At 37.4% G+C, this 25003-nt stretch overlaps 1 protein-coding gene across 3 annotated transcripts; it reads right to left on the bottom strand.

The window, feature by feature from the left end:
- slc6a2 (solute carrier family 6 member 2) lies at positions 1 to 25003 on the bottom strand. Of its 3 annotated transcripts, XM_067440277.1 has the most exons (16): positions 24964 to 25003; positions 24695 to 24891; positions 24018 to 24500; positions 22554 to 22685; positions 21968 to 22205; positions 10134 to 10272; positions 9815 to 9949; positions 9582 to 9685; positions 7109 to 7233; positions 6830 to 6942; positions 5244 to 5372; positions 4902 to 5001; positions 3482 to 3582; positions 2894 to 3061; positions 2183 to 2254; positions 1 to 2046 (listed from the first exon to the last, which is right to left on the bottom strand). In XM_067440277.1, exons 3-16 carry the CDS (start codon positions 24313 to 24315, stop codon positions 2023 to 2025), a joined length of 1878 nt encoding a protein of 625 aa, XP_067296378.1. In that variant the 5' UTR covers positions 24316 to 24500; positions 24695 to 24891; positions 24964 to 25003; the 3' UTR covers positions 1 to 2022. The 3 variants fall into 3 exon arrangements, with proteins under 3 accessions (XP_067296378.1, XP_067296376.1, XP_067296382.1); XM_067440275.1 differs by having other exon boundaries at positions 24695 to 24992; XM_067440281.1 differs by having other exon boundaries at positions 24780 to 24992.

The raw sequence follows: 25003 nt of genomic DNA, 5'->3' as shown, positions 1-25003 counted from the left end.
ACTTTATCTGTGTACTGGAGAGGATTTTATTGTTATAATGTGCATATTTTGACTTCTTCATATATATTTGTCAATCACAATCAAAAAGACAAGTTTGGAGTTCTGTAAGCATCACTCAGAAATGCCAGAGCTGCTCCGTTTACATTCATGTGGCTATGTCACCCCTGGTTACACGGAATAATACATTTCTGAATATTTATATCTTTATCGACATCAAACAGCATGATATAACAATAGACACTTTGCTTAAAATGTTTTACATTCACGTTTTATAAAGATTTTGATACATACAATATTAGATATATAACAAAAGAATATATTTTTATCTCTTTATATTTCATAATCCACATATGTTGCTTCCTTCCTACAAGTCATCATGTCAAATATCATGTTTTGTGTCTTTTTTTTGTACTTGAAATTATTATACACAAATAAATAAAACATAAACAAACATAACGTGATTTGATTTTGGCACATAAAAATGTTAAAATATTTCCTTCAAGCAAGAAAGCCATGGTGAACCACAAAATATATTCGTCATCTTGAGACAGACAACCACATAGACCTTTGATCTTGACTGGTCTGAAGACCTAAGAAACCTAATCTGTCATCTATACACACACACGGATACACACACAACCCATTTAAGGCTTGAAATGTTAAAAGGGACCACATGATAATGGGACTGTACCACAAAGAGCTTAATTAATTGAATTGTCAGTGTAAATAGATTTTCAATGAAACTTTTGTCAAAATCAAACTCAATTCGCACAGAATGAGCTAAACCTCTGCCAAGCGTATCCGAACACTGGTAAACTTTACATTGTCAGCTGGACTTCAACAAATCCTTAAGCTCAAAATATAATGTTCTGTGTTTTTTTGTCATCTGTTGCTTTTGAATCTCTTGAAGAGACAAAAAAAAAATTCTTGACATACATTAAGTTATTCCTAATGACAATTGTTGCTCTAATCCAAGGCTATAGTTAAACCTTTTTTCATATGAATCCATTGACTGAAAAAAAACTAAAAAGCCCTTTCCTTTAAATATAAATAAAACAAAAGAACTCTACTTGAGGCATATCATTGGATCTCAGTTCATTTTGAAAGCTACAAGTATACATTTCCCTTGGCATTGAGTTAATTGAGACTCTTTCTCAATTAGATGTTTTAGTCATGAGGAACGTCTCTGAAATCTCTTCATGAGAATGAGAGGCTTAATGACAGAAAGTTTATGGCTAGATAAGGCACTGACACAGTGGTGTATGTCTGCTTTGTGAGGTGTGTCAAAAAGAAAAAGATGTGCTTGAGATAATTCTTGGTGGACCCTTGATGTAAGCCAGCTGTTGCAAAATCAAACCATTCTTGGGAAACAAGGTAAAATGTGAGGAACTCACAGCTGCATGCTAAAATATACTGTAGCAAAGACTCAAAACCCTCCAAGCCTGTTATATGGTGTGAACGATTTCCTGAAATATTATGGGGATTTTCCATTTCTCAGTTACACCTACAGTAAACCTTAAACCTTGGGTGTAAGTTAACCTGTCACACCCATTATTCCATCTAAACACACATTCAGCCATAGAGGATAATATAGTGTTTTACATTTCCACCAAAAAAATGACCAATCACAGATATGCAAAACTAGAACCAAAAATTGTTTTATAAAAAGAAAAACATCTTAAAATGTGTTGAATGCTAAAATCAAGTGTTCTGAATATATTTGAGGTCTTTTGAGAGGTGTTTGGAATAAAACATAAGGGTATGATATATATATTTAAAAAAAAAAGTACAGGCCCTAAAATATAAAAAAAGTCAAGTCAACCACTGAACACAAATGGAGCAGACTGGAAGGTACAGTGTGTGGTTGGGAAATGCACAAAGCCATTGCTTCATTCTGTCCTTTTCTCAGGGGACACTTTTCATACAGTAAGAGACCTTTTCAGAAACCTTTCTCTCTCACACGCCATTTCTTCTCCAGCTTTCAAGTAGCATTTGAAAGGGAACTCCCACCTGACCCCTTTATCAGATGGATAACCAATGTCTGAGCTGGAAAAACAAGACAAAATGAACAACAGAAAAATGTAAGGACGTTTGCTTTGTGGAAAAGCTTTGCTCTCTTAGCTAAATATTGGTTAACTGTTCATTTGGAAATTGTACTTTTAGCATTGTGCCCAGGTCTTACCTTGAACTGTCTGATGTTACCCTCAGTAACCAAGTGATGTTCATGTTCTGGAGTAATGCAGTATGCTATCCTCTGCAATGGAAGACAAAAAGTTAAACTAGCAGACATAAACACAGCAATAATGAACCACAAATCTAAACAAAAACTCAATTATCTGCTTCAAAACAGATGGCTATGTGGCATTTTATTTTTCATGTGTTAGATGATCTCTGAAGCCATTTAAGGTAGAATGCCGCTTGTGGAAAATATGAGTGTGAAAGCAAAGCACTGAGCCAGATGTCAGTAGCATGTTTGTGGCTTTGGGAAGTGACGCATTTACAGATGAAAATTTCTCATAGTTCTAGGACCACACAAAGCCACGAAACAGCAGATTTAAGTCAAGGACAGATTTATTGAGGACATTGAAAGCATGGAATCTTCAGGAGGCTCTGCTGGAAGTTCATGAGTGTTCTTACTAGTGAGTGAAAATGTTTAGGGGTGTACAATGTAACACCCTTCTAAAATTTGACTTGATATGTGTGAGTGTGTGTATGTATATGTGCATGTGAAAGTGTAAGTGAGCAATATTTAAAAATTGTAAAAATGTATAAAGTTTTCTGTTATAGTTAGGATGTGAGTTATAATATCTATAACTTGCTGTATGTAAAAACAATAGAAGTTTATGTCCCTGTTTAGATAGCTATGTAAACGTGAGTGTATGTGTTTGCTAACCTCTTTGATGGTTCCTGGCATACTAAGGAATTTGTAGATGGCGTAGATGGGTACAAACAGCATGGAGGACAAGGCTATGGACCAGCCCACAATATTTGACCAGTAAGGGAATGTATATTCATCATATCTCAGGTCGCCGGAGGTAACAATGCTAGCGATCACCACAAACTGCACAGAAAACAGAAGTCAGGAGGTACAGAAAGATTAGTTATTCACAATTCTGTACTAATTTTTCAGCAGTTATTTTTTGGTTGAAACTATTTGATTGTATCAGCTGTATTTCACATCTAAATAAAGTGCCTGTTTTATCTGAACAACGACCAAAAGGTTCCCATCTAGCCTGTAAGAACTGCTATTGTAGGTTAGGTTACATCCCAGAGTGAATATGTCACCTCTACTCATATCAGAAAATATTACAGACGTGCTCCTAAGAAATGGCAAGTTTATGTAATAATGTTTATTTAAAAAACTTTTTTTGCCCAAGATGATACCACACAAAGTACACTTTAGGTTAACTGACAAAACTGGTTTAAGAGATAATATCCCTAAAAGTGACATCAGGTCTTATGTTCATTCTTTTTCACTCACCAATAAGAATACTGGACTGACAAACTTCCAGCAGAGCCTCCAGTAGATCCCTGGTTTGAAGCCCATCATGCGTTCAATGTCCTCACTAAATCTGTCCACGCCTAAGAGACAAACACACAAAGAAATTAGCAGCATCTGGACATCATTTTACAATAAATGACCCTGAGACCTTTTTCTGAATTGTGGCTTCTCTTCTTACAATATCAACGATGATCTGAACTCTCTGTACTGTACTCTTAGGCAGAACTGTGTTCAAAAGTTATGTAATGTCATTTAAAGGAGATACGAGAATCGTTCGATGTCAGGAAGCAATGTCACGGAATGCAGTGCCGATAATCTTCAATTTTTTTATACTGAGGCTTTGAACTATTTGTACATGTTTGCTCTGGGGGGAGTTAGTGATTCTTATATCCATGAAGTAGCCAAGGATCTTTCATGAGTTATTGTAAAAAGAATATTACAGATAATGCATCTGAAAGTAAACAAACAATTTAAAAAAGTCACAGAATACATAGAAGGACTATAAATGTCCTTACATGGGTTGTCTGCAGCAACCAGAACTACATATGAATACAAGTAGGGGTGGGCGAAAATCTTTTTCATTATTTTATCTGTTATTAAAAATAAGAACAAAGATGCACATTAATAAGCAGTGCTTTATGTTTTCACAGTAGGGGTTTTTAATACCAATACGGAAGTAAGAAATGGAATAAACTAATTTTTCTCCCAACTGCTTACTTTCTCTTAAGATATAATCGACTGTGTTTATGTAAACCTTCTTTGTATTTGACAGTTTAAGCGCAATAAGACGTGAAAGATAACTTAATTTAATACTTGTGCTGTTTGACAGGCTTTTCGTGTGCACCGCAAGGGCGTACGCGCCCAGAAAAGAGCTTGTCAGAACAGTGCTAATAACAATTTTAACCAGCAAGGCTTTAAAATGCATGCAAATGTATAATGTACATTAAATGTATAATAATATCAAATATTTATAATAATAATATCCAATATGCATATTTTGGATAATAATATTTTGGCAAAATTATATATATATATATATATATATATATATATATATATATATATATATATATATATATATATATATATATATATATATATATATATATATATATATATATATATATATATATATATATACAGCTGCTATATGGTTGTCTGTGGAGAAAGAAAGATGCCCCTAGAATCCACAACACAACACCAGTGTTTCCGACCGCAAACAACAATAATTTTGCAAGGTACAAGAAAATATGTTATCAAATTGGGAAAACATGAACAAACATGCAGATTTATATTGAAGGATCATCATTATATGGTCTATGTAACGTCCATTTAAATCTGAATTAGGTTGGGTCAGTAGTGGAAGATGAACTATAAACAGGAATGTATGTCTGCTTACCATAGAACCAAGATACTCCAATGGCCTCAATCAGCACCCCAAATAGAATGGATGTCCCTGCAGCATACTTGTCCAACAAGGTCAAAACATAAATCCCTCCCTGTCATGACCGAGATACAAGACACATGCTGCTGAATAAAGGACTTCCATTGATTGAGTCATCATTACATTGTGTACATGTCATTTTTTGAATTATGGAGTTTGCCTTCTCATTTTGGAAATGTGATATTTATAATGTGACCAAAAATTAATATTAACAAGTGTGTTTTCATAATGTGATACTCCCTAAACACAGGGGATTGTTGGACTCAAAATTAAATGACACAGACCCATCAGACTTACATTTGTGACGCACAGAAGAGCTACTAGGAATGTCCCAAATGCTGTAGCAAAAGTAAATAACTTTCTATTCCTCTTGAGGATTTTGAAGTCATCTGAGAGCCCAGTGATTACTGCTTCCATGCCACCCATCTAAACAGGACATTACATCAAATAAACGGAAAATATTTTACTCTTAGAGCCACCCTATTTTAGTTGTAGTATTAACTATTAGTATACACTCACCTAAATGATTATTAGGAACACCTGTTCAATTTCTCATTAATGCAATTATCTAATCAACCAATCACATGGCAGTTGCTTTAATGCGTTTAGGGGTGTGGTCCTGGTCAAGACAATCATCTGAACTCCAAAATGAATGTCAGAATGGGAAAGAAAGGTGATTTAAGCAATTTTGAGCGTAACATGATTGTTGGTGCCAGATGGGCCGGTCTGAGTATTTCACAATCTGCTCAGTTACTGGGATTTTCATGCACAACCATTTCTAGGGTTTACAAAGAATGGTGTGAAATGGGAAAAACATCCAGTATGCGGCAGTCCTGTGGGCGAAAATGCCTTGTTGATGCTAAAGGTGAGAGGAGAATGGGGCGACTGATTCAAGCTGATAGAAGAGCAACTTTGACTGAAATAACCACTCGTTACAACCGAGGTATGCAGCAAAGCATTTGTGAAGCCGCAACAGGCATAACCTTGAGGCGGATGGGCTACAACAGCAGAAGACCCCACCGGGTACCACTCATTTCCACAAATAGAGAAAAAAGAGGCTACAGTTTGCACGAGCTCACCAAAATTGGACAGTTGAAGACTGGAAAAATGTTGCCTGGTCTATGATTTCTTTTGAGACATTCAGATGGTAGAGTCAGAATTTGGCGTAAGCAGAATGAGAACATGGATCCATCATGCCTTGTTACCACTGCGCAGGCTGGTGGTGGTGGTGTAATGGTGTGGGGGATGTTTTTTTGGCACACTTTAGGCCCCTTAGTGCCAATTGGGCATCATTTAAATGCCACAGCCTATCTGAGTATTGTTTTTGACCATGTCCATCCCTTTATGACCACCTTGTACCATCCTCTGATGGCTACTTCCAGCGGGATAATGCACCATATCACAAAGCTCAAATAATTTCAAATTGGTTTCTTGAACATGACAATGAGTTCACTGTACTAAAATTGCCCCCACAGTCACCAGATCTCAACCCAATAGAGCATTTTTTGGATGTGGTGGAACGGGAGCTTCGTGCCCTGGATGTGCATCCCACAAATCTCCATCAACTACAAGATGCTCTCCTATCAATATGGGCAAACATTTATTAAGAATGCTTTCAGCACCTTGTCGAATCAATGCCACGTAGAATTAAGGCAGTTCTGAATGTGAAAGGGGGTCAAACACAGTATTAGTATGGCGTTCCTATTAATCCTTTAGGTGAGTGTATCTGTGTTTAATTATTTTGTCTATTCAATTTCATGTGAGATGGTGCTTGGAAATAAGGTGTCTAGCAAAAAGAACTCTTAAAATGTTTTTACCATACAAAGACAATACCATCTGGTAGCGTATGCACCTTGACAAGAACACGATTCATTTGTACTCACAGAGCTGTCAATTCCAAGGGTCAGAAGCATAATGAAAAAGACTATCGCAAAGAATGTAGATCCAGGTAGAGTTGAGATCGCTTCTGGATAGATAATAAACACCAGTCCAGCTCCTACACACAATTACAACACAGATCAGCAGAAGGACACTACACTAAAAAAGTTTGTTTAGGGTCTGGTTAACCATAAAAAAGTACACTGTGTAAAACTGAGAAACACGAAAAGGTCAAGTAATACATAAAAAGAAAACAGGATAGTGAAGATGTGGGAGTAACAGACCCTCAGTGGCCACATCCTTTATGTTGACGCCATGCTGATGAGCCATATACCCCAGAACTGAGAAGATGGCAAACCCTGAGAAGAAACTGGTTATGCAGTTTATTGTGCTGGTCAGAAGAGCATCCCTGCAACAAAGCACAAAATGAAAGTTTGCATTACACCTTAAGTCTCAAAACTGTTGAGAAGGATCTATGACATGAACACTTAAAACCCACAGTGATGAGTGAAAACCAGAGGCGATGCCAAAGCTCTGGTTAAACCTCATTTGTGGATGGAAGTCTCTATCAAGACTCATTTAGATGGTTCCTGAGCAGAGCACAATCTGTGACGTTTCAGGTTTATCATTGTGTTGTAAAAGATTGTTTCCACGTTCCCACAATATTTTCCAGTTGCAATGACTAGACATTACAATAGCCTTATTCATAACCAAACAAAGACCAAGTCTAAGAAGAAAGAGTATAACAAATCATGTCAGATTTTAAACATTTCAAAGTGTGTGACCTAGGGCGGAACCATTTAGTGTAGTCTGTGAAGAAGCACATAAATCTAAATCAGCCATCAGCTTACAACATATTGTCCTGGTGGACAAATACTAAAAAGGTGAAAAAAGTTGCAGAATATTACGCTCTAGCTTATTTAAATGTAAATAATGTGAACATCGATATTTTAAACTGACATTTTCATTTGGTGTTCTTTAGTTTCTGTCAGAAACGAAAGTAAATATTTTAAGATGACCGTAGTCAAACATCTGTGCCCTGGAGAGCAAAAACCTGCTGGATCAGTGGGGTTCCAGCTTTAGACGTCAACATATTGGGATGTGAAATCAATACGGCTTACTGTAAGTCATTAACATGCTTTAGATGTAGGCATTGACTAGGCATCAAAAGCATGGTTGCAAGCAATTTAACACAAGCTAACCGAAGTGTGCACTGATTTATAAATCAATAACTCAATGAATCTGTGTTCTGCCTCTTTACACTTTCAAAACACTTCATACGTGAAAGGAGATGATCTCATTCACAAGCCTTTTGTGATTAATTAACTTGTTACCTATTTAAACTTTAGCAGTACCTGACAAATTGACTATTATATGTGACAAACTTATTGACAACACCATTCTTTCATCTTGACAATTTCCGTTTCTGCAATAAAAAAATAATTAGTCTTATGATGCAATTTATTATTTAAGTGCCCCATTAAGCTGTTTTAAAGGCTCCTGATTTTGTTTCACCGCATTTTGCAATGGTTCTCAAACGACTCGTCGGATGAAACAGTCTCTCTAAATCCCTTTTTCCGAGAGCCTGCTCTGTTCTGATTGACCTTATGACCCAGTCCATTGTGATTGGTCTACTGCTTACAGCGCACATCAGAAACAAAACACCCATTACCATAAACCTCAGCTCTGGAGGCTTCTATAGCTCAGCGATTATACACACTGTAAAGACAGTAACGATGGCGTCGATTTTAACATATCAATCCGAGCCAAGTCGGATGATCAAACATTGGAAGAACTAGTAATTCAAACAGAACCTCCATCTCAAGGACGACTTGAGCAGAACGTTTCTCAGTGATGCGCTACTCAGTTTGAGGTACATGTTGTAACTGTAATTTCTCTACATAATCTACATTATGCAAGTATCTTTTCTAGTGACACAGACCTAAAAAACACTTGTTTAGGCAATACAGAGTTGTGTACTTTCGACTTTACTTTGCAGAACATTTACATTCACAAACAGCTACATTACACACTGCATGAAAGGGAATATTCCATAATAGTGGCAGTTTAAGAGTTCACCGAATGAGTGGTGAAACATCTTAACCTTCGGAGAATCTTTTATTCACAAAGCCTACAAGGTGATTTCCACCTGCTGGTACCACTAACAACATTTCCTAACTTTTGTCTCTGGAAACAGCATGTTGGTTTTCCCATGTGAATTTCATAAGTGAACTGCGGCAAGCGGCAAGGCAGAAGGACCGTGAGAACGGGGCGAGGCCGGTGGCGCGATGCCTTCTGCGCGCCGCACCGGCCTCGTGTCTCACGGAGGAGCTTGGACGCATAAAAGGAGGAGCAATGACAGTGAAGGAGCAGGCCTGGACTTTACTTTGTGTTTTGTTTAGGTTTTATTATGTGTGTGTGTGCAGCAGTCGTGCGTGAGGGGCTGCTTGCGTGTTTACTTTCAGGCTGTGTTTTGTGAAAGTTATGAAAGTTGTTAAACTTTTGCCGGTTCCCGCCTCCTCCTTCCCATATCTACATACCTCGTTACATGGACTACCATTGTTTAGCTGCAGTGTGGAATGGACAAGGGCTAGCGGATCAAGCAATAAATCAATACAAGCCTTCAGGTAAGATTTTTTTGCTCACATTGGAACATGTTTTTTAGTGACCGCTAAAGAAGAATTGGGTCATCCTGTAAATCTAAAGAGAAGATATTATTTTAGCGAACTTACCACTTGTATTAAAGATTTGTCGTACCTGTAGCAGTTATTGTCAAATTTATTGTAGCTAGCGAAGGCAATAAGAACTCCAAACCCAGCTCCTAGAGAATAGAATATCTGAGTAGCGGCATCAATCCATACCTGCAGCAAACAAAAATCAGTGACAATCCATCTAAGAGAACTAAGTCTTTGTGACATTTTTTTATGGTCCATGATGTATATCTGGAATTAGTTTATCAAATAAATTGAGCCATATTAGCACAAACTTACATGAGGGTTATTGAGCTTCTTTAGATCAATGTGGAGATATGCCCTAATTCCATTCATTGCACCAGGGAGAGTGATGCCTCGAATCAGCAACACCAACAACACTATGTAGGGCATAGTAGCTGTAATATACACCACCTAAACACACACAAATAAAGCTCTGTACATTTTTGCCCATTGATTTGAGATTGCTTTTAAGTGAAAAGTGCTATATAAAGAAAAATATTATTATTAATAGAGAGAGAGAAGTATCAGACTCATGATTGACAGAAACAGACAAAATCAAACAGCTATAATGCAAATATCCATTAGGTTTTTGCACCTTTCCAGAGGATTTGACTCCCTTCCACAGGCTAAAGTAGAGGATGAAGACGACCACAACAAGGCAGATTGTGAGCTCCCAGCGAGGAAGACCCAGGTCACCGATGCCTTTACTCTCATGAATGTGCAGCACCCCGCGCCTGGAGGAGGAGAAATGGTGTTAGATTAAAAAAATGACTGGCCTAATTTGATATTTTGCGATAAAACTATTTTTAAATTATTAGATATTTTTACACATTTAAAATACAACATATTTTGTAATAATATAACATTCTTTCTAGAGAAATGTGCCTTGTTCAAAGGCTCTCCAGTAGTAAAGGAAGTGTCCTGGGCCAAAATCCTTTGATTGAGTGAGTTTTCCCCATCAAACAATAGATGGAACTTATCAATGAATCTCCAGCAAATACAACGTGCTATATTTTTAGTTGTGCTCAATGAGAAAAGTGTAAAAAATATTCATCTTTACACAAAAACCGCATTTGAGTAAATATCTACACAGGGGTGTGGGGGCCTCACTGAGTTACAAGCCACTGAAATTCTTGGAGGATGATAACTTGTCACTTGGCGTCACTGTTATTATGATACTTGGAAAAAGGGGTTTTAAGTATCTCCTTTGAACGTATCCAACAGAAAGGTATGTTCTCCCAAGTCAATGTATGATAAAACTTTTTCTTGTTAACTGAATAACCTATAAAGAGTCTGTCTGTCTAGGGAACTATTTCTTGTTTTTATAGCACATTCTTACACCCTTTTATGTGCTTTATATGTTATGCTTATGCTCACTCTCTTTTCCCTCTAGACAGTCCCCTCTATCCTGATGTTTTATACCAATGTTAACCTAATCTTCACAGAAGCTTTTATAGATTTGATGAAAAACATGATTTAGTCAAATTATGAGCCCTTCAAAAAAGTAAGGACCATTTCAAATGGCAGGATTGGTTATATTATATGCAAAAATTGCCTCTAACTGGTGCAACAATGGGATCTCGGAAAATATGGAGCACATCCATGTAAGGACTTGTCTGGCTATCACCAGACCAAGCTCATCTTAAAATTGAACATTGAACATTGAACATTGAACATCTGAGGAGTTTGCTCAGTATTTTCTACTGCACAAGAGGTGGGATCAACAAGCATTATTCAAATAACTCTGTACGCAATTGGATAATACTTCAACCAATCAGACCACAAGAGGAGTTATTAACAGGCAACGATCCATAGTTTCTCTATCTGTCATTAGCCCTATTCGGACTGGATTAGATTAACATGGGGACATGGGTGTAAAGTAATTATAACCAGAGGTTCTCTGTGATTTTAGTCCCGTCCGAATGTCCCATCTCGGTAATCATTACGGACAATGTCAGTGAAGATTACAGAGACTTTTACCTTCTGTAAAAAGGTCCGGAAAAATGACCTCGGGTAATACTAATCCCGTTCGAATAGACCCGTTGTAAAAATGTATGGTAAAATTCCGTAATTTCCTGTTTAAATGTTAAAAAAAGCAGCTTTGTGAGCTTGGAGGCTCTTGAAGCATTCAGTTGCGTTGTAGGTGGTGGGACAAATCTGTGGCAAACGTCCAGTATTTTCTGCATATCATTTAAAGCAAAAAGAAGATCAAAAGCACATATTTTAGCTCTAAGAAAGTGTCTATTACCAACACAGTCAAATCAGAATCGTTAGACTAGACCTAACTGTTTATTAAAACACACACACACACACACATATATATATATATATGAGACGGAGCTCAGATTGGCGCTCATGTTGTTGTGTTTGCTCACGTGATAACAGCAACGTCATACGCACATGACGACAAGGAGGTTACTGTGGTCTGTAAAGCGAGTTACTCGTCCCACTTCTGCTGGTTTTACTGACATGTCTTATCCCGTGGGAATTGGCCATTAATATTACAGATGTCCTGAGGTAAAATTACTTTACTCCCACGTCCCCATGTTAATCTAATCCTGTCCGAATAGGGCTATTGTGTTAAACCCGCCAATTGTGCGCCAGGTGGATAAACCAGTCTGCGATTGGTTTCCGCAAAAGTGTAATAGAAGCAGTAGACATGAATGTACAGGTTTCAGACTGAGTTATAGGGCGAAATCAAATCGCCGGCAGATCGGGCTGGGTTTACCCAGTCTATGTAAGGACATGACTGGACAAAGGACACTGGAAATGGAAGGGTTTGTAGTATATACACAACACAAGGGATAATTGGTAACACGACACAGGTACGAACAATCAGGGAATAACAAGAGGAGACAGGAAACTAGGTAGAACTCCAAAAATTTAAAGTAAGACTATAAAAAAGACACATAACCATTATAATTAATGTAGCCAAAAGCACAAACACACATCTTTTCAGTCTATCACACACACTGTGCCATGTCAATTGTTTCAAAAGATTTTCCAGATCGTAAATTACCAATAAAACCCCCTTTTCCCCTAAGGTTCTAGCTCCCCAAGAGGGATGACCTATGTTTCTAATGTTTTTTATGGCTGCATAAATAAAAAGGGGTGAATAATGGCTAGGACCAAAGGTTTCTCAACCAGCCAATGATGAATATTATTGCTGGTTTCTAACAAAATATCTGGATACACCCCATGAAAACAGTCTCTGTAGAATGTGATCTAAATGATTCCTGTGCTGCACCTCCCAGTGAGGTTCAAACAGGAGAAACAGTACAGACCATTGTTCTTATATTATAAACAAATCCCTATAGCACTGCCAGAACATTGCTGTACATTTTCCTTCTGAAAGGGGTATCTTGTAAAGGAAAATTAAATGTTGCTCTGTTTGAATGCACTTTGTTTGTGAGTTCCAACTTTAGTTAGCTAGCTATGATATTAATTGAAGCCGACTTGATCCATTACCATTTTACTTTTGAAACAACATTGAAGATCCAGAATATTAGCCTTAGGACAGTTGTCAAGTTAAAAAAGAGTCATCCCCAAATGATTTCAAATTCATCCCCATCTGTTCAGCTCAACTGATTAATCTCCTGCATGTGTGATGATTCTGCAGTGGGATTGCTCAGCTTCTCATCAAACAAGTAATTTGGTCATGCACTATGAATAAGGGAACAAACGTGAATGAGAGGTCTGCAGAAACGTGGATGATGAAGCAATCCAGGCTGAGTTAATGAGGAAAAGAAAAGCCAGACAAACCCTCAAGGCTCAAGAGACAGGAGACGATCCAATCCTTGCCCACTCGTTCAGAGTGTTTAAAGGCTTTAATTTCCGTCATCATTCCCAATAACATCACAGCGAGACTTGTCAACCTGCCTGTCCTGCTAGAGCTTGACCTTCACTTCAGTCCACTATCTGTGAGATTTCATTTGACCCGTGGCTCTTTAACATATTACACCCTATACAAATTTCTTTGATTAAATCAGTCTGTAATTACAATAAATACTTTTACAAATGAGCTCACTCATTTTACACAAGATTATGCATTCAATGGATGGATCAATTCACTAATCCTTTAGTAATGTTTTAATTAAATCTATTAGAACCTTTGGAAAATATTGGAAAAAGATACCTTATATCCAAGGCAACAATTACATTTAATCCAAGACTACAGGTTATACTTCATAGCATTAGGGTAGACTTTCCCAACCATTCTCATGTGTGCCATGAAAAATTACCAAATTCCAAAAATAAATAAAAATAAATTCTTCAAATAAGAATTCATCATCACTGTTGGGTAGAAACCTTGTAATCTCAAAATTTCATCATTTTTGTTTTAATATTATAATGACACGTGCAAGTATACACCTGACCATACCTGACAGTGGCGATATATAAATTTGTTGTGTTATCATCACCAACAATATCATTGCTACCTATGACCAACTGTGTTCCTATCTGACTTCACTTTAAGTTGCACTTTAGTTGAGATAACTACTTTTAATATTATATGTCATTTAAAGCAATGTGTGTTTGTGCAATTTTGTCATATATTAGTGCTTAGTGGAGTGCCGTAGGATTTTTTACTTATCAAAAATGTGGTGTGAAAAAAAAAAAATCCATTAGGGTTTTTCCAAGTCATGTTTTGTCTTGTTTACCAGGGGTATTAATGCACTATTCCATGTAAAGCGGCTTTCAGAATTTTTTGACACAACTAAAGCAGACTTGACTAGTGCAGTAGACTACATATATAACAAAACATTGCATGTGACAGTAATATACAAAATTAACTTTTCAATAAACACAAGAAAACAAAACAAAAGAAAAGACAGTAATAAGGCTGAATTTTCATGGTCACCTTTTGTACATTCTTTGACCTTGGCCTTTCACATGTACTTTTAGGAACCCATGATCTGTTATCTATAGCAAATGACAATTACAAATAATTGTGTTACACTATCACAAAAAAGCAACTGTAAATTGCTTTTCATGTCACATCATTTATAGTCCAAGAACAGGAAAAAAACGTCCTGGATAATCTTCCTAACTTCAAAAACAGACCACTCTTTTCATTCTGTGGCAGCAGATCTGGAGCTTCAACTCAGTTTGTGTGACAGCGGTTTGGTCTGGACAGATGTGATCACAGCCTCCTCTAATTGAATAATTACATTAGATTGTCAAGTATCTTGGCAAGCGTTCCCTCTAGAGCTCTTAATTCATCTGATGTCCTGTCCTAAGTCCAAACACCTGATTTCAACATCTCCTCAGCTACTCTAAGCCAGAAAATGGCCACAGAAGAAATCTCTGATGACATGTGGGGTCTCATCACAGCTTGCTTAACTCTGGAGAAAATTATATTTGTTTTCATAACACGCAACAGAATGTCCTGAGATGTGTTTGTGAAACCACACATTCGTTGTGGTTATGGACCCCCAGGGCTGACACCGAGTTCAGTGCAGTTTATATATATATATATTTTTTTTATATTTCCTTCCTTTTTATTTTTGTAATTAATTAAAACAAGCATAACAAATAAATAACATCTGTGAGACTTATAACCTCCATATCACATTTACAAGAGTATTTACTGAAACACAAGCTTCTTTCAAATTTATGATAAAAAATGACCTGCTTTATAATAAATTCTAACAGTTATTAACAGTATTTAAAAGGCACAATACATTTAAAAAAATATCTGTCTTGGCTATAATCATTATAATTGCTATAATCTTGGCTATAACCCTTCCAAATGATTATATTTTTTCCTCAAAATCCACTATTTCTGTCTTCATGACATCAGTCGGGTGTTAAATCTGAGACTGTGTGTGATGTAACAAGATTTCAGTAATGACGGAATAATTCGATTTAGGACACCCGCTGTGTAAAACAATACAATGGAGCAGTAACGGTTCATTATTCTCAACAAACATTGATTGACTCGAACATGTCAAGATTGGCAGAGACAGCATAGTGAAAAGATATGTGGGTGGCGCACAAGATGATGAAATTTGCTTTGTTTAGCTTGTCATATTTTGCTTTGTCTGATTGTCGGTTGTTTTAGAAAGATGTGTAGCATGAGGGTTTGTATAAGACCAATGAATTTGACTGGGTTTTATCTGGGGCGCCCAGATTGACAGCTACTGGTTCAACAGCTTTTTCTATGATTGGTTTGTAGCTATTCTGAGCAAAACACTGCTTAATCTAATATTGAGTGTGGCACACCTGCTGAGCATGTGAGTCTGCTGTATGTGTGACGGTAATGAATATTCTCTAGTGCCCTGTGTGCTGTCCCCTTGATGGCAGCAATACTGGTGGCCGAAAACTATTATAATGGAGTGGCATGAAGGGGGAAGAGCGGAGGAAATGACAGCTTTCCACATCCGCTTACATACAGAAGACAGCTGGGGAAATGACACTTCAAAGCATTGCTGGGTGGGAATCCAGTCCAAAAGCGGGTAACAGCACAGGAGAGGGAGAAAGTGAGAAAAACAGCTAAACAGACCTTGCACAAGACAAGCAGTACATACAAGAAGTGGTAGATCACCAAAAATACAGGAGAGTGAAGAAACATCTTGAGATTTTTTTAAGAATTATATATATATATAATTTATATTATAAATTATACGCAATTATCAAATCAACCAATCACATGGCAGTTGCTTCAATGCATTTAGGAGTGTGGTCCTGGTCAAGACAATCTCCTGAACTCCAAACTGAATGTCAGAATGGGAAAGAAAGGTGATTTAAGCCATTTTGAGCGTGGCATGGTTGTTGGTGCCAGACGGGCCAGCCTGAGTATTTCACAATCTGCTCAGTTACGGGGATTTTCACGCACAACCATTTCTAGGGTTTACAAAGAATGGTGTGAAAAGAGAAAAACATCCAGTATGCGGCAGTCCTGTGGGCGAAAATGCCTTATTGATGCTAGAGGTCAGAGGAGAATGGGCCGACTGATTCAAGCTGATAGAAGAGCAACTTTGACAGAAATAACCACTCGTTACAACCGAGGTATGCAGCAAAGCATTTTTGAAGCCACAACACGCATAACCTTAAGGCGGATGGGCTACAACAGCAGAAGACCCCACCAGGTACCACTCATATCTGCTACAAATAGGAAAAAGAGGCTACAATTTGCACAAGCTCACCAAAATTGGACAGCTGAAGACTGGAAAAATGTTGCCTGGTCTGATGAGTTTCAATTTCTGTTGAGACATTCAGATGGATCATGGATCCATCATGGCTTGTTACCACTGCGCAGGCTGGTGGTGGTGGTGTAATAGTGTGGGGGATGTTTTCTTGGCACACTTAAGGTCCCTTAGTGCCAATTGGGCATCGTTTAAATGCTACAGCCTACCTGAGCATTGTTTGTGACCATGTCCATTTCTTTATGACCACCTTGTACCATCCTCTGATGGCTACTTCCAGCAGGATAATGCGCCATGTCACAAAGCTCAAATCATTTCAAATTGGTTTCTTGAACATGACAATGAGTTCACTGTACTAAAATGGCCCCCACAGTCACCAGATCTCAACCCAATAGAGCATCTTTGGGATGTGGTGGAACGGGAGCTTCGTGCCCTGGATGTGCATCCCACAAATCTCCATCAACTGCAAGACGCATTCCTATTAATATGGGCCAACATTTCTAAAGAATGCTTGCAGCACCTTGTTGAATCAATGACATAGTATTAAGGCAGTTCTGAAGGTGAAAGGGGGTCAAACACAGTATTAGTATGGTGTTCCTAATAATCCTTTAGGTGTGTGTGTGTATGTATATGTATATATATATATATATATATATATATATATATATATATATATATATATATATATATATATATATATATATATATATATATATATATATATATATATATATATATATATATATATGGGCATGGACTCCACTAGACCCCTGAAGGTGTGGTATCTGTTGTGCTCCTTAAACCATTCCTGGACCATTTTTGCTTTGTGGTAGGGTGCATTATGCTGATGAAAGAGGTCACAGCCACCAGTGAATACAGTTTCCATTAAAGGGTTTACATGGTCTGCAGCAATGCTTAGGTAGTTGTACATGTTAAATTAAGATCAACATGGATGGCAGGACCCAAGGTTTCCCAACAGAACATTGCCCAAAGCATCACACTGCCTCTGTCAGCTTGCCTTCTCTCCATAGTGCATCCTGGTGCCATGTGTTCCCACGGTAAGCGATGCACAAGCATTCGGCCATTCACGTGATGTAAAAGAAAATGTGATTTATCAGACCAGGCCACCTTCTTCCATTTCTCCATGGTCCAGGTCTGATGCTCATGTGCACACTGGTGTTGCTTTTGGCAGTGGACTGGGGTCAGGATGGGCACACTGACTGGTCTACGGCTATGCTGCCCCATACACAACAAACTGCGATGCATTGTGTATTCTGACACCTTTCTATCAGAACCAGCATTCATTTCTTGAGCAATTTGAGCTACAGTAGCTCGTCTGTTTGATCGGACCACACAGGCCAGCCTTCGCTCCCCACGCGCATCAATGAGCGTTGGCCACCCATGACCCTGTCGCCGGTTCACCACTGTTCCTTCCTTGGACCACTTTTGATAGATACTGAACACTGCAGAACAGAATCACCCCACAAGAGCTGCAGTTTTGGAGATGCTCTGACCTGTCTAGCCATCACAGTTTGGCCCTTGTCAAACTCACTCAAAACCTTGCTCTTGCCCATTTTTCCTGTTTCTAACACATCAAATTTAAGGACAAAATGTTCACTTGCTGCCTAATATATCCCATCCACTAACAGGTGCTGTGATAAACAGATAATCAGTGTTATTCACTTCACCGATCATAATGTCACACAGCTCCATAAAAAATTTTGTTGGATTAAAATAGGCAAATGCGTTCTAGCATGTTATATGTTTGGCAACAGTTCTTCTAACCCTAACTGATGGAGCGTGTAGCTTTTCATTTATTAAACCAACATGTAGGAAGAAGTATCATGGCCACATTCCTGGATGACAAAGCCAATATTCATCAGACTCAAATTGTGAAAGAATGGTTGGGAGGGAGCATGAAGAATCATTTTCACACGTGAATTGGCCCCTCTGAGTCCAGTCCTTTGGATGTGCTAAAGTAGACTTTACAGAGTGCTGGACTGCATTGTTTAAAACGTTATGCTTGATGGAAATAACATTAAAAGATTTTTTTCAATCAATATGTGTATGAATTTTTGGCCAAGATCTAGTATTGACAATGCAAAAGTCAATGTTTCTTATCAAGGCAAATCAAACTTGTTATCCTTATCCAGGATACTTTCTAGAAAGCAATGGAGAATAGCTAAGTGTTATTAAAAGCTTATTTAAAAGATTTGTATTAATTGGAAATAAATAAATGTATGTTTAACAGTTTGTGAATATGTGTGTCTGTACTTTATTTCTGTTTATTATACTTTCAAAGATAATTATCACACTTAAAGGATTAATTTGCTTCAGAATTAAAAGTGCCTGATAATTTACTCACCCTAATGTCATCTAGTATGTTCATGTCTTTCTTTCTTCAGTTGAAAATAAATTAAGATTTTGGAGGAAAACATCCCAGGAACATGACGTTCTCGGCTGGGACTGAGCCTTTGCAGCTGCACTGAAACTGCAATTTGGAATTTTTTGGGGGGACAAAAAATCCTCGAATGTTTTCCACAAAAACCTTAATTTCTTAATGAACATCTTGGATGACATAATTATCAGGAACGTTAAATTATGAAGAGAACTAATCATTTAATGTGGATCAGAGACTGTGATGTTTGACTCTTTAAGAGACTTCTGAATATACAATCATTCATAAAATTTGAGCAATAAATTGAAGGAATGAACGCACAGGAACCTTCACAAGAATCTTATGACGTGTCTCTATGATTTTGCGCAAGTGATTTTGGTTCTTCATTGTTCCATGCATTCTTCTGGTTTCCCCTAACATGAGGAGCCAAGTTTTTCCTTAGAAAAGGAAAAGGGCTGCTTTTCTTTGAAGTGCAAGCGCCTGCCTTTCTTTCAGTCTACATTAGGAGAGTTTTTTACATAGCCGTCATAGATTGTAGACAAGAGTTACAGAGTTTAGAGTGGCACATAAAAGTTGCAGTGATACTGACCTAATTTTGAAAACTTAAGCAAAAGTTTTCACATCCGATCAGATAATAATTTTGCCTGCATTCTGGAATGGGGGGTACAATATATTTGCATGATTTAAAATGATTGTTTACACCGAAATTAAAATTCTATCATCATTTACCCACCCTAATGTTATTCTAAATTTACATGACTTTCTTTCCCATGAAATGACAAAATAAGATATTAAGAATGTTGATAACCTTTTGGTGATCATTGAATTCCATTGTAAATGATCAAAATATCAAACAAAGTCACACAGATTTGCAATGAGGGTGAGGAAATTATGACAATTTTCACTTGTAGATTCCTTTTAAAGATGAAAGATCTCATGAATACCATATTTTAATAGAAATAATTCTAAAATGGGGCAATATTACAAAATAAATGACTGAAAACATTTTCCTTTGGATCACTAAAGCCAACAAACTCATCCAAAAGGCTGCCCCTTATTCATATGCATCTCATGTCTGATAAAAAGATAAAAAGAAACAGGTTTTGTAGCTTCACTGTAGAAGAAATTATAAAAAAAAAAATGCTTAAAAATGTTCCTTCAGCAAGAATAATAATCCTCATCCAGCCACAAAATAATGGTAACTTCTAGAATGGCTGGAAATCAACCTGTCTTCCAATACTCGCAATGATACGCCTCACAGGTTTAGTCTCTTTCATAGCTGACTAAATTAAACTAGCAGCTGGGCATGCCAATCCTTGCACATCCAAGGGGGCTGAATTACAATAAGGAGATATAATATTTTCAATTACTTATTGTTTCACTCTAATGCTAAAACTCTGTTCAGGCAGAGACCTCGTAAATACATATTTCATATCGTAATTTCATTACTATTGGTCACCCTTCACATCTGTGGGTTTTGCAAATATTTAAACAATGAAAATTATTAAAAAGAGCTTTAGACCATCAGTCAAACCTCATAACTGCACCCCACCTCTATTGTGAATGAAGTTTGGAGTTTCTCTGCTTGTTTGCAATGCAAGGGAAAATAAAGAAGTGATTCTTCGAAGTACATCGTTTTCTTATAAACACTATATACATATATATATATATATATATATATATATATTAAGAGACCACTTAACATTGAAAAAAAAAATCAATGCTAAGTGGTCTCTTAATTTTTTCCAGAGCTGTATATAAAGGCTGATGTTTTATGTATTCAAGAAGCGGAGAAGAGTGTCTTAGTATTGCATTTGTCTTCAAATCATAGCCTGTACTGTCTTAAATAGCCTGTTCAAAGCACTTCATCTTTTATAACATAAGATTTTGGACAAATGACAGAAAAAACTGAGCACCCACATAACTACAATAAACATTATTATTAAGTTGATGAGAACATAATGCGATGCACTTACTGCCTCAGGTCGTTCTAATGACGGACAAAACATCCGCAGGTCAAAAACCTTGTAACTCCATTTGAGCATGATTTTAGTAGAATGTTAGTAACATAATAACACATGAAAGTGTTTGACTATATATAAAGCTACAATGTCAACTTTGAAAACAGTTGCCCAAATATTTAATTTGTCTATGTGTGTCACAATATGAGGCAAATCCGGCCCTGACTAGCAGTAATGATTAGCTATGGCCCAAAACCCATCAACACAGGCTGACAGAGACACAGGCACAGCCAGATTTCAAATGTGTTTTTCATCTTTTCCTGTCTGATCCAAAAGAAATCATCCATATCTATAAGAATGTTTTCTTGATCTCACACAGACACACACGCAGTTACACAGCCAATACTGTGCAGATGTGCCAGCCCTGCAAAACATAACATGCTGAATGGAATGAAATAATGGATAGAAAATAAATCCCGAACAACGATAGGTGAGTGATACCTCTATTGCATGCTAAATCAGCGAGACCCCATAGGAAGTGGCAAGCAACTGGTACATCATGAAAAATTGGAACAATGTCGGAAAAACATCACAGATTTTGCGAAGCATAAGGAAACACATGACTAGTGAAGCAGCTATTTCACTGATTTTGTTAGTGGATATGTTTCATGTACTTGTTTTAATGTGTTTGGAACACTGACAATGTTCCAAACTACTGACAAAATAAGAAAGTTGGTTTAATAAGCATAGTAATCGTACAAATATCAAGCTGAATAGTGAGAAGACTATCAACTGTCTGCCTGAATTCCTGAATTGCATCACACCTAAAACTTTGTCGGCTTCCATGCTACTGTAAATAAACCTGTGCACAACAACTCAGTTATGACTTCAAAGCTACATAGCAAAAGATTTTTAGACTCACTCATAGAACTCGGCAGCCGGTGTGCTCTTGTACTTGGCATAGGAGGTTCCATTACCCAAGAAGCTGCCATTGATGAGCTTTGGATCTGTACAGTTGGGGCTGTTCCACGGGTTTTTACATGTGAGCCAGGGCAGCTCACTCGTCAATGAAGCAAATAAGTAATACAGAGACCATGCTATGATGACGTTGTAATAGAAGCCCACATACAGCGCTATGACAATCACAGTGTAGCCCACGCCTGAGGAGGAAAGTCACAAATATTTTGTTATTATATGTAAAAAAGTTGCGGGCCTCTGTTTGCTTTAATATGTTTAGTTAAAACTGTGTGCATTGACTTCAAAGTCACATCAGAGCCACTGCATAACCTAGTTCACTGCCCTAAAGAACAGTTTTGTTGGATGACTGAGTTAACCCGGGTTGTGTTCGCCAGGCCATTGTCAAAATGAAACATCTTAAAAGCTATTTTAGAACATTTGTTTTGCTTTTTATTGGGTAGTGAACTAGTTATGTGTTGCAACTCACAGTGTTTTGAGAACATGGTACATTTCATCTCAACATATTTTAGGTTTATAACTTTTCACCGTACCTTTAAATACAGGGCAGATCTTCCAAACAGTAGCTGCTCCCTCTCTGTTATACTGGCCCAGGGCAAGTTCCATGTAAAACAGAGGCATCCCAGCAATAAACAGGAACAGAATGTATGGGATCAAAAAGGCACCTGGGGGACACATTACAGAATTTTACATTTGATCACTGACAGAAAGATGCCCAAAGAATAAATGACAGCTGAACAATAGGAGTTTGTCATTGTAGCTGCTATGTAGTGTATGTCCATTTCGACAGTGGAGTTAGAGCCTGTTTGATATAATCAAAGTTCTTAACTCTAACTTTGTGTAGTTTGTATTATATGCAGTATATATTTAGATGTGAAAAAAAAAAATCATGTGTGGCCATATAGTGTAATGGTACCATATTAAATGTTACCTTCCCCTGAAAATATCTGACCCCTGCTGTATGTTGCTAACAAAATCAGAAACGTTAGAAATCTACCCTGCTCTGTTTGTCTTTGATGAATGCATATTTTGTATTATTCAATATTATAGTTTTAATATTATAAGTGGTGCTTTTGTTTATCAAGCAAAAGGAAACATTTTTTTCATATTTTTGTTAATTTTTCTAAAAGGCCACTGATTGTCATAATAATAATGAATAATGAATACACTCTTGCAAAAAACTAATTCTGAAATTCGGTCACAAACACATTTCTGTCTCAAGCCTGACCTACACAACTAAAGAATGATATAGTCCGCTAGTAGTTCATCAGTTTTATTATTTGATTGGAATAAATTGGCATCATGAAATGAGCTATTTTCAAGTATCATTGTCATAATTTTGTTTTACATCTAAACAACACGCACTAAAAAAAACAAAGCTTCTTTTTTTATTAGTAAAAAAGTTATAATTTATGTTAAAAAATGCCGTTGTTAACATAAATACACAGTCAAATTTAGAGATGATGTTATAAGCATTACATGATGGCATGGTGGTGACCACAGGATGGTGGTGACCACAAATGTTACAGTTTCATACACCATTAAATTATATTCTGTTGATATACCAACCTAACATTTATAGTTTAAAAGTATGTGTATTGTTCTGTTAAACATGAATACAATACAAATATTAAACATATATTCACCATAAATTATCGGATAATTCATACTTTTTTTCTTCTGAAAAATTACAATCTTAAAAAAAAATTAATCTTTAAAAAAACTGTATATATATATAAATACACACAAACAGTAAGAGGATCTTAAAATAAATGAAAAATGCTAGACAAGTGTTAATTTGTTAACTGTTGCATTATATATATATATATATACACACACACAGTGTGTCTTTTACAATAATGGGCTAAGCAATTTAAATGAATTTCAAATGAAACGAGTTTGTAGCACTGTAACAAATTAAGTTCAATACAAATTGTTCATTGGAATTAGCCAGTAATGTAAAAAGAAGTGGTGACCCCAAAATAAATAAATCTTACCTCCTCCATTTTTGTAACACAGGTAAGGGAACCTCCAGACATTGGCCAGGTCCACAGCAAAGCCTATGACAGAGAGTAGAAAGTCCAGTTTCTTGCCCCAGGTCTCCCTCTCCACATCCTCACCGGAGCCGGGGGTACAGCCATGGGAGCTCGGAGAGGCCACGACAGAGGAGTTCGTGTACTGGACCCCGTTCTGCTCCTTCACCAGGATGAGCTCCACTTCCTTTTTCTCCACGTTAAACTGTTTCAACGGGGCCACCGAGGACAGTTTGTGCTCGGGCAGGACTGGGATGTTCATCTTTGCGCCCTGGCGCTCTCGTGGCCCCGAGGATGTGGAGCAAATGAGATGCGTGCCGCTCGCACTGACGATGATGATGCTGATGATGCTGCTGCTGCTGCTGAGGATGAAGATGATGATGAATAGCAAACGCTACAGCAGTTGCTCTCCCGGTGAGGTCGAGATTGTTGCCCAGCTTTCATCAGCTGAAAGAGAGGAGACGTTAAAGTTTACTGTTACTGTGAGACATTAAAACATCACATGCACCATCCATTCCACACTCTTAAACAACCGAGCGCGCAAAACGATTTACAATCAATAAATGTTCGAAAGCGGTTTGTCACGGTTAAAGAAGAAAATAAGTTTACAGTGACAATCACTCGACATTTCTTGGACGCACCACACTTCATGGAACAACTGTAGCCTATATATCTGCAGAAAGAGTCTCTTTTGGAGTCTGGAATGTTTAAAAGATGACTCTGTACTTGTCAACATCAGGGGGTCCCTCCATGATCCGTCCCTTCTGCTTGATCCAGAAAATGAGAGACTGCTGCTTCTCATGGAAGTTTGTACTCTCCCCTCCCTTCCATCTGGAGGCTATAAATTGTGGTCATTTAAACAAACATCCAGTTTCTCCACACGTGATATTTTCAATATGATCATTATTACCGTCGTCGGCTTGTTAATATTTTTGAAGCTTCCCCTCCGC

Source organism: Pseudorasbora parva, chromosome 1 (genome assembly GCF_024679245.1).
Source record: "Pseudorasbora parva isolate DD20220531a chromosome 1, ASM2467924v1, whole genome shotgun sequence".
NCBI classification, from domain to species: domain Eukaryota; kingdom Metazoa; phylum Chordata; class Actinopteri; order Cypriniformes; family Gobionidae; genus Pseudorasbora; species Pseudorasbora parva.
Note: the sequence above shows the minus strand (reverse complement) of the source record. Positions and strands in the feature narration are given on the sequence as shown.

Coding starts and splice junctions, on each gene's coding strand:
- slc6a2 (XM_067440277.1), bottom strand. CDS start 24,315: ATGAACATCCCAGTCCTGCCCGAGCACAAACTGTCCTCGGTGGCCCCG. Junction 22,206..22,553: donor GATCTGCCCTGTATTTAAAG/GTACGGTGAAAA, acceptor TTTCCTCCTCAG/GCGTGGGCTACACTGTGATT. Junction 9,686..9,814: donor AGAAGCTCAATAACCCTCAT/GTAAGTTTGTGC, acceptor TGTTTGCTGCAG/GTATGGATTGATGCCGCTAC.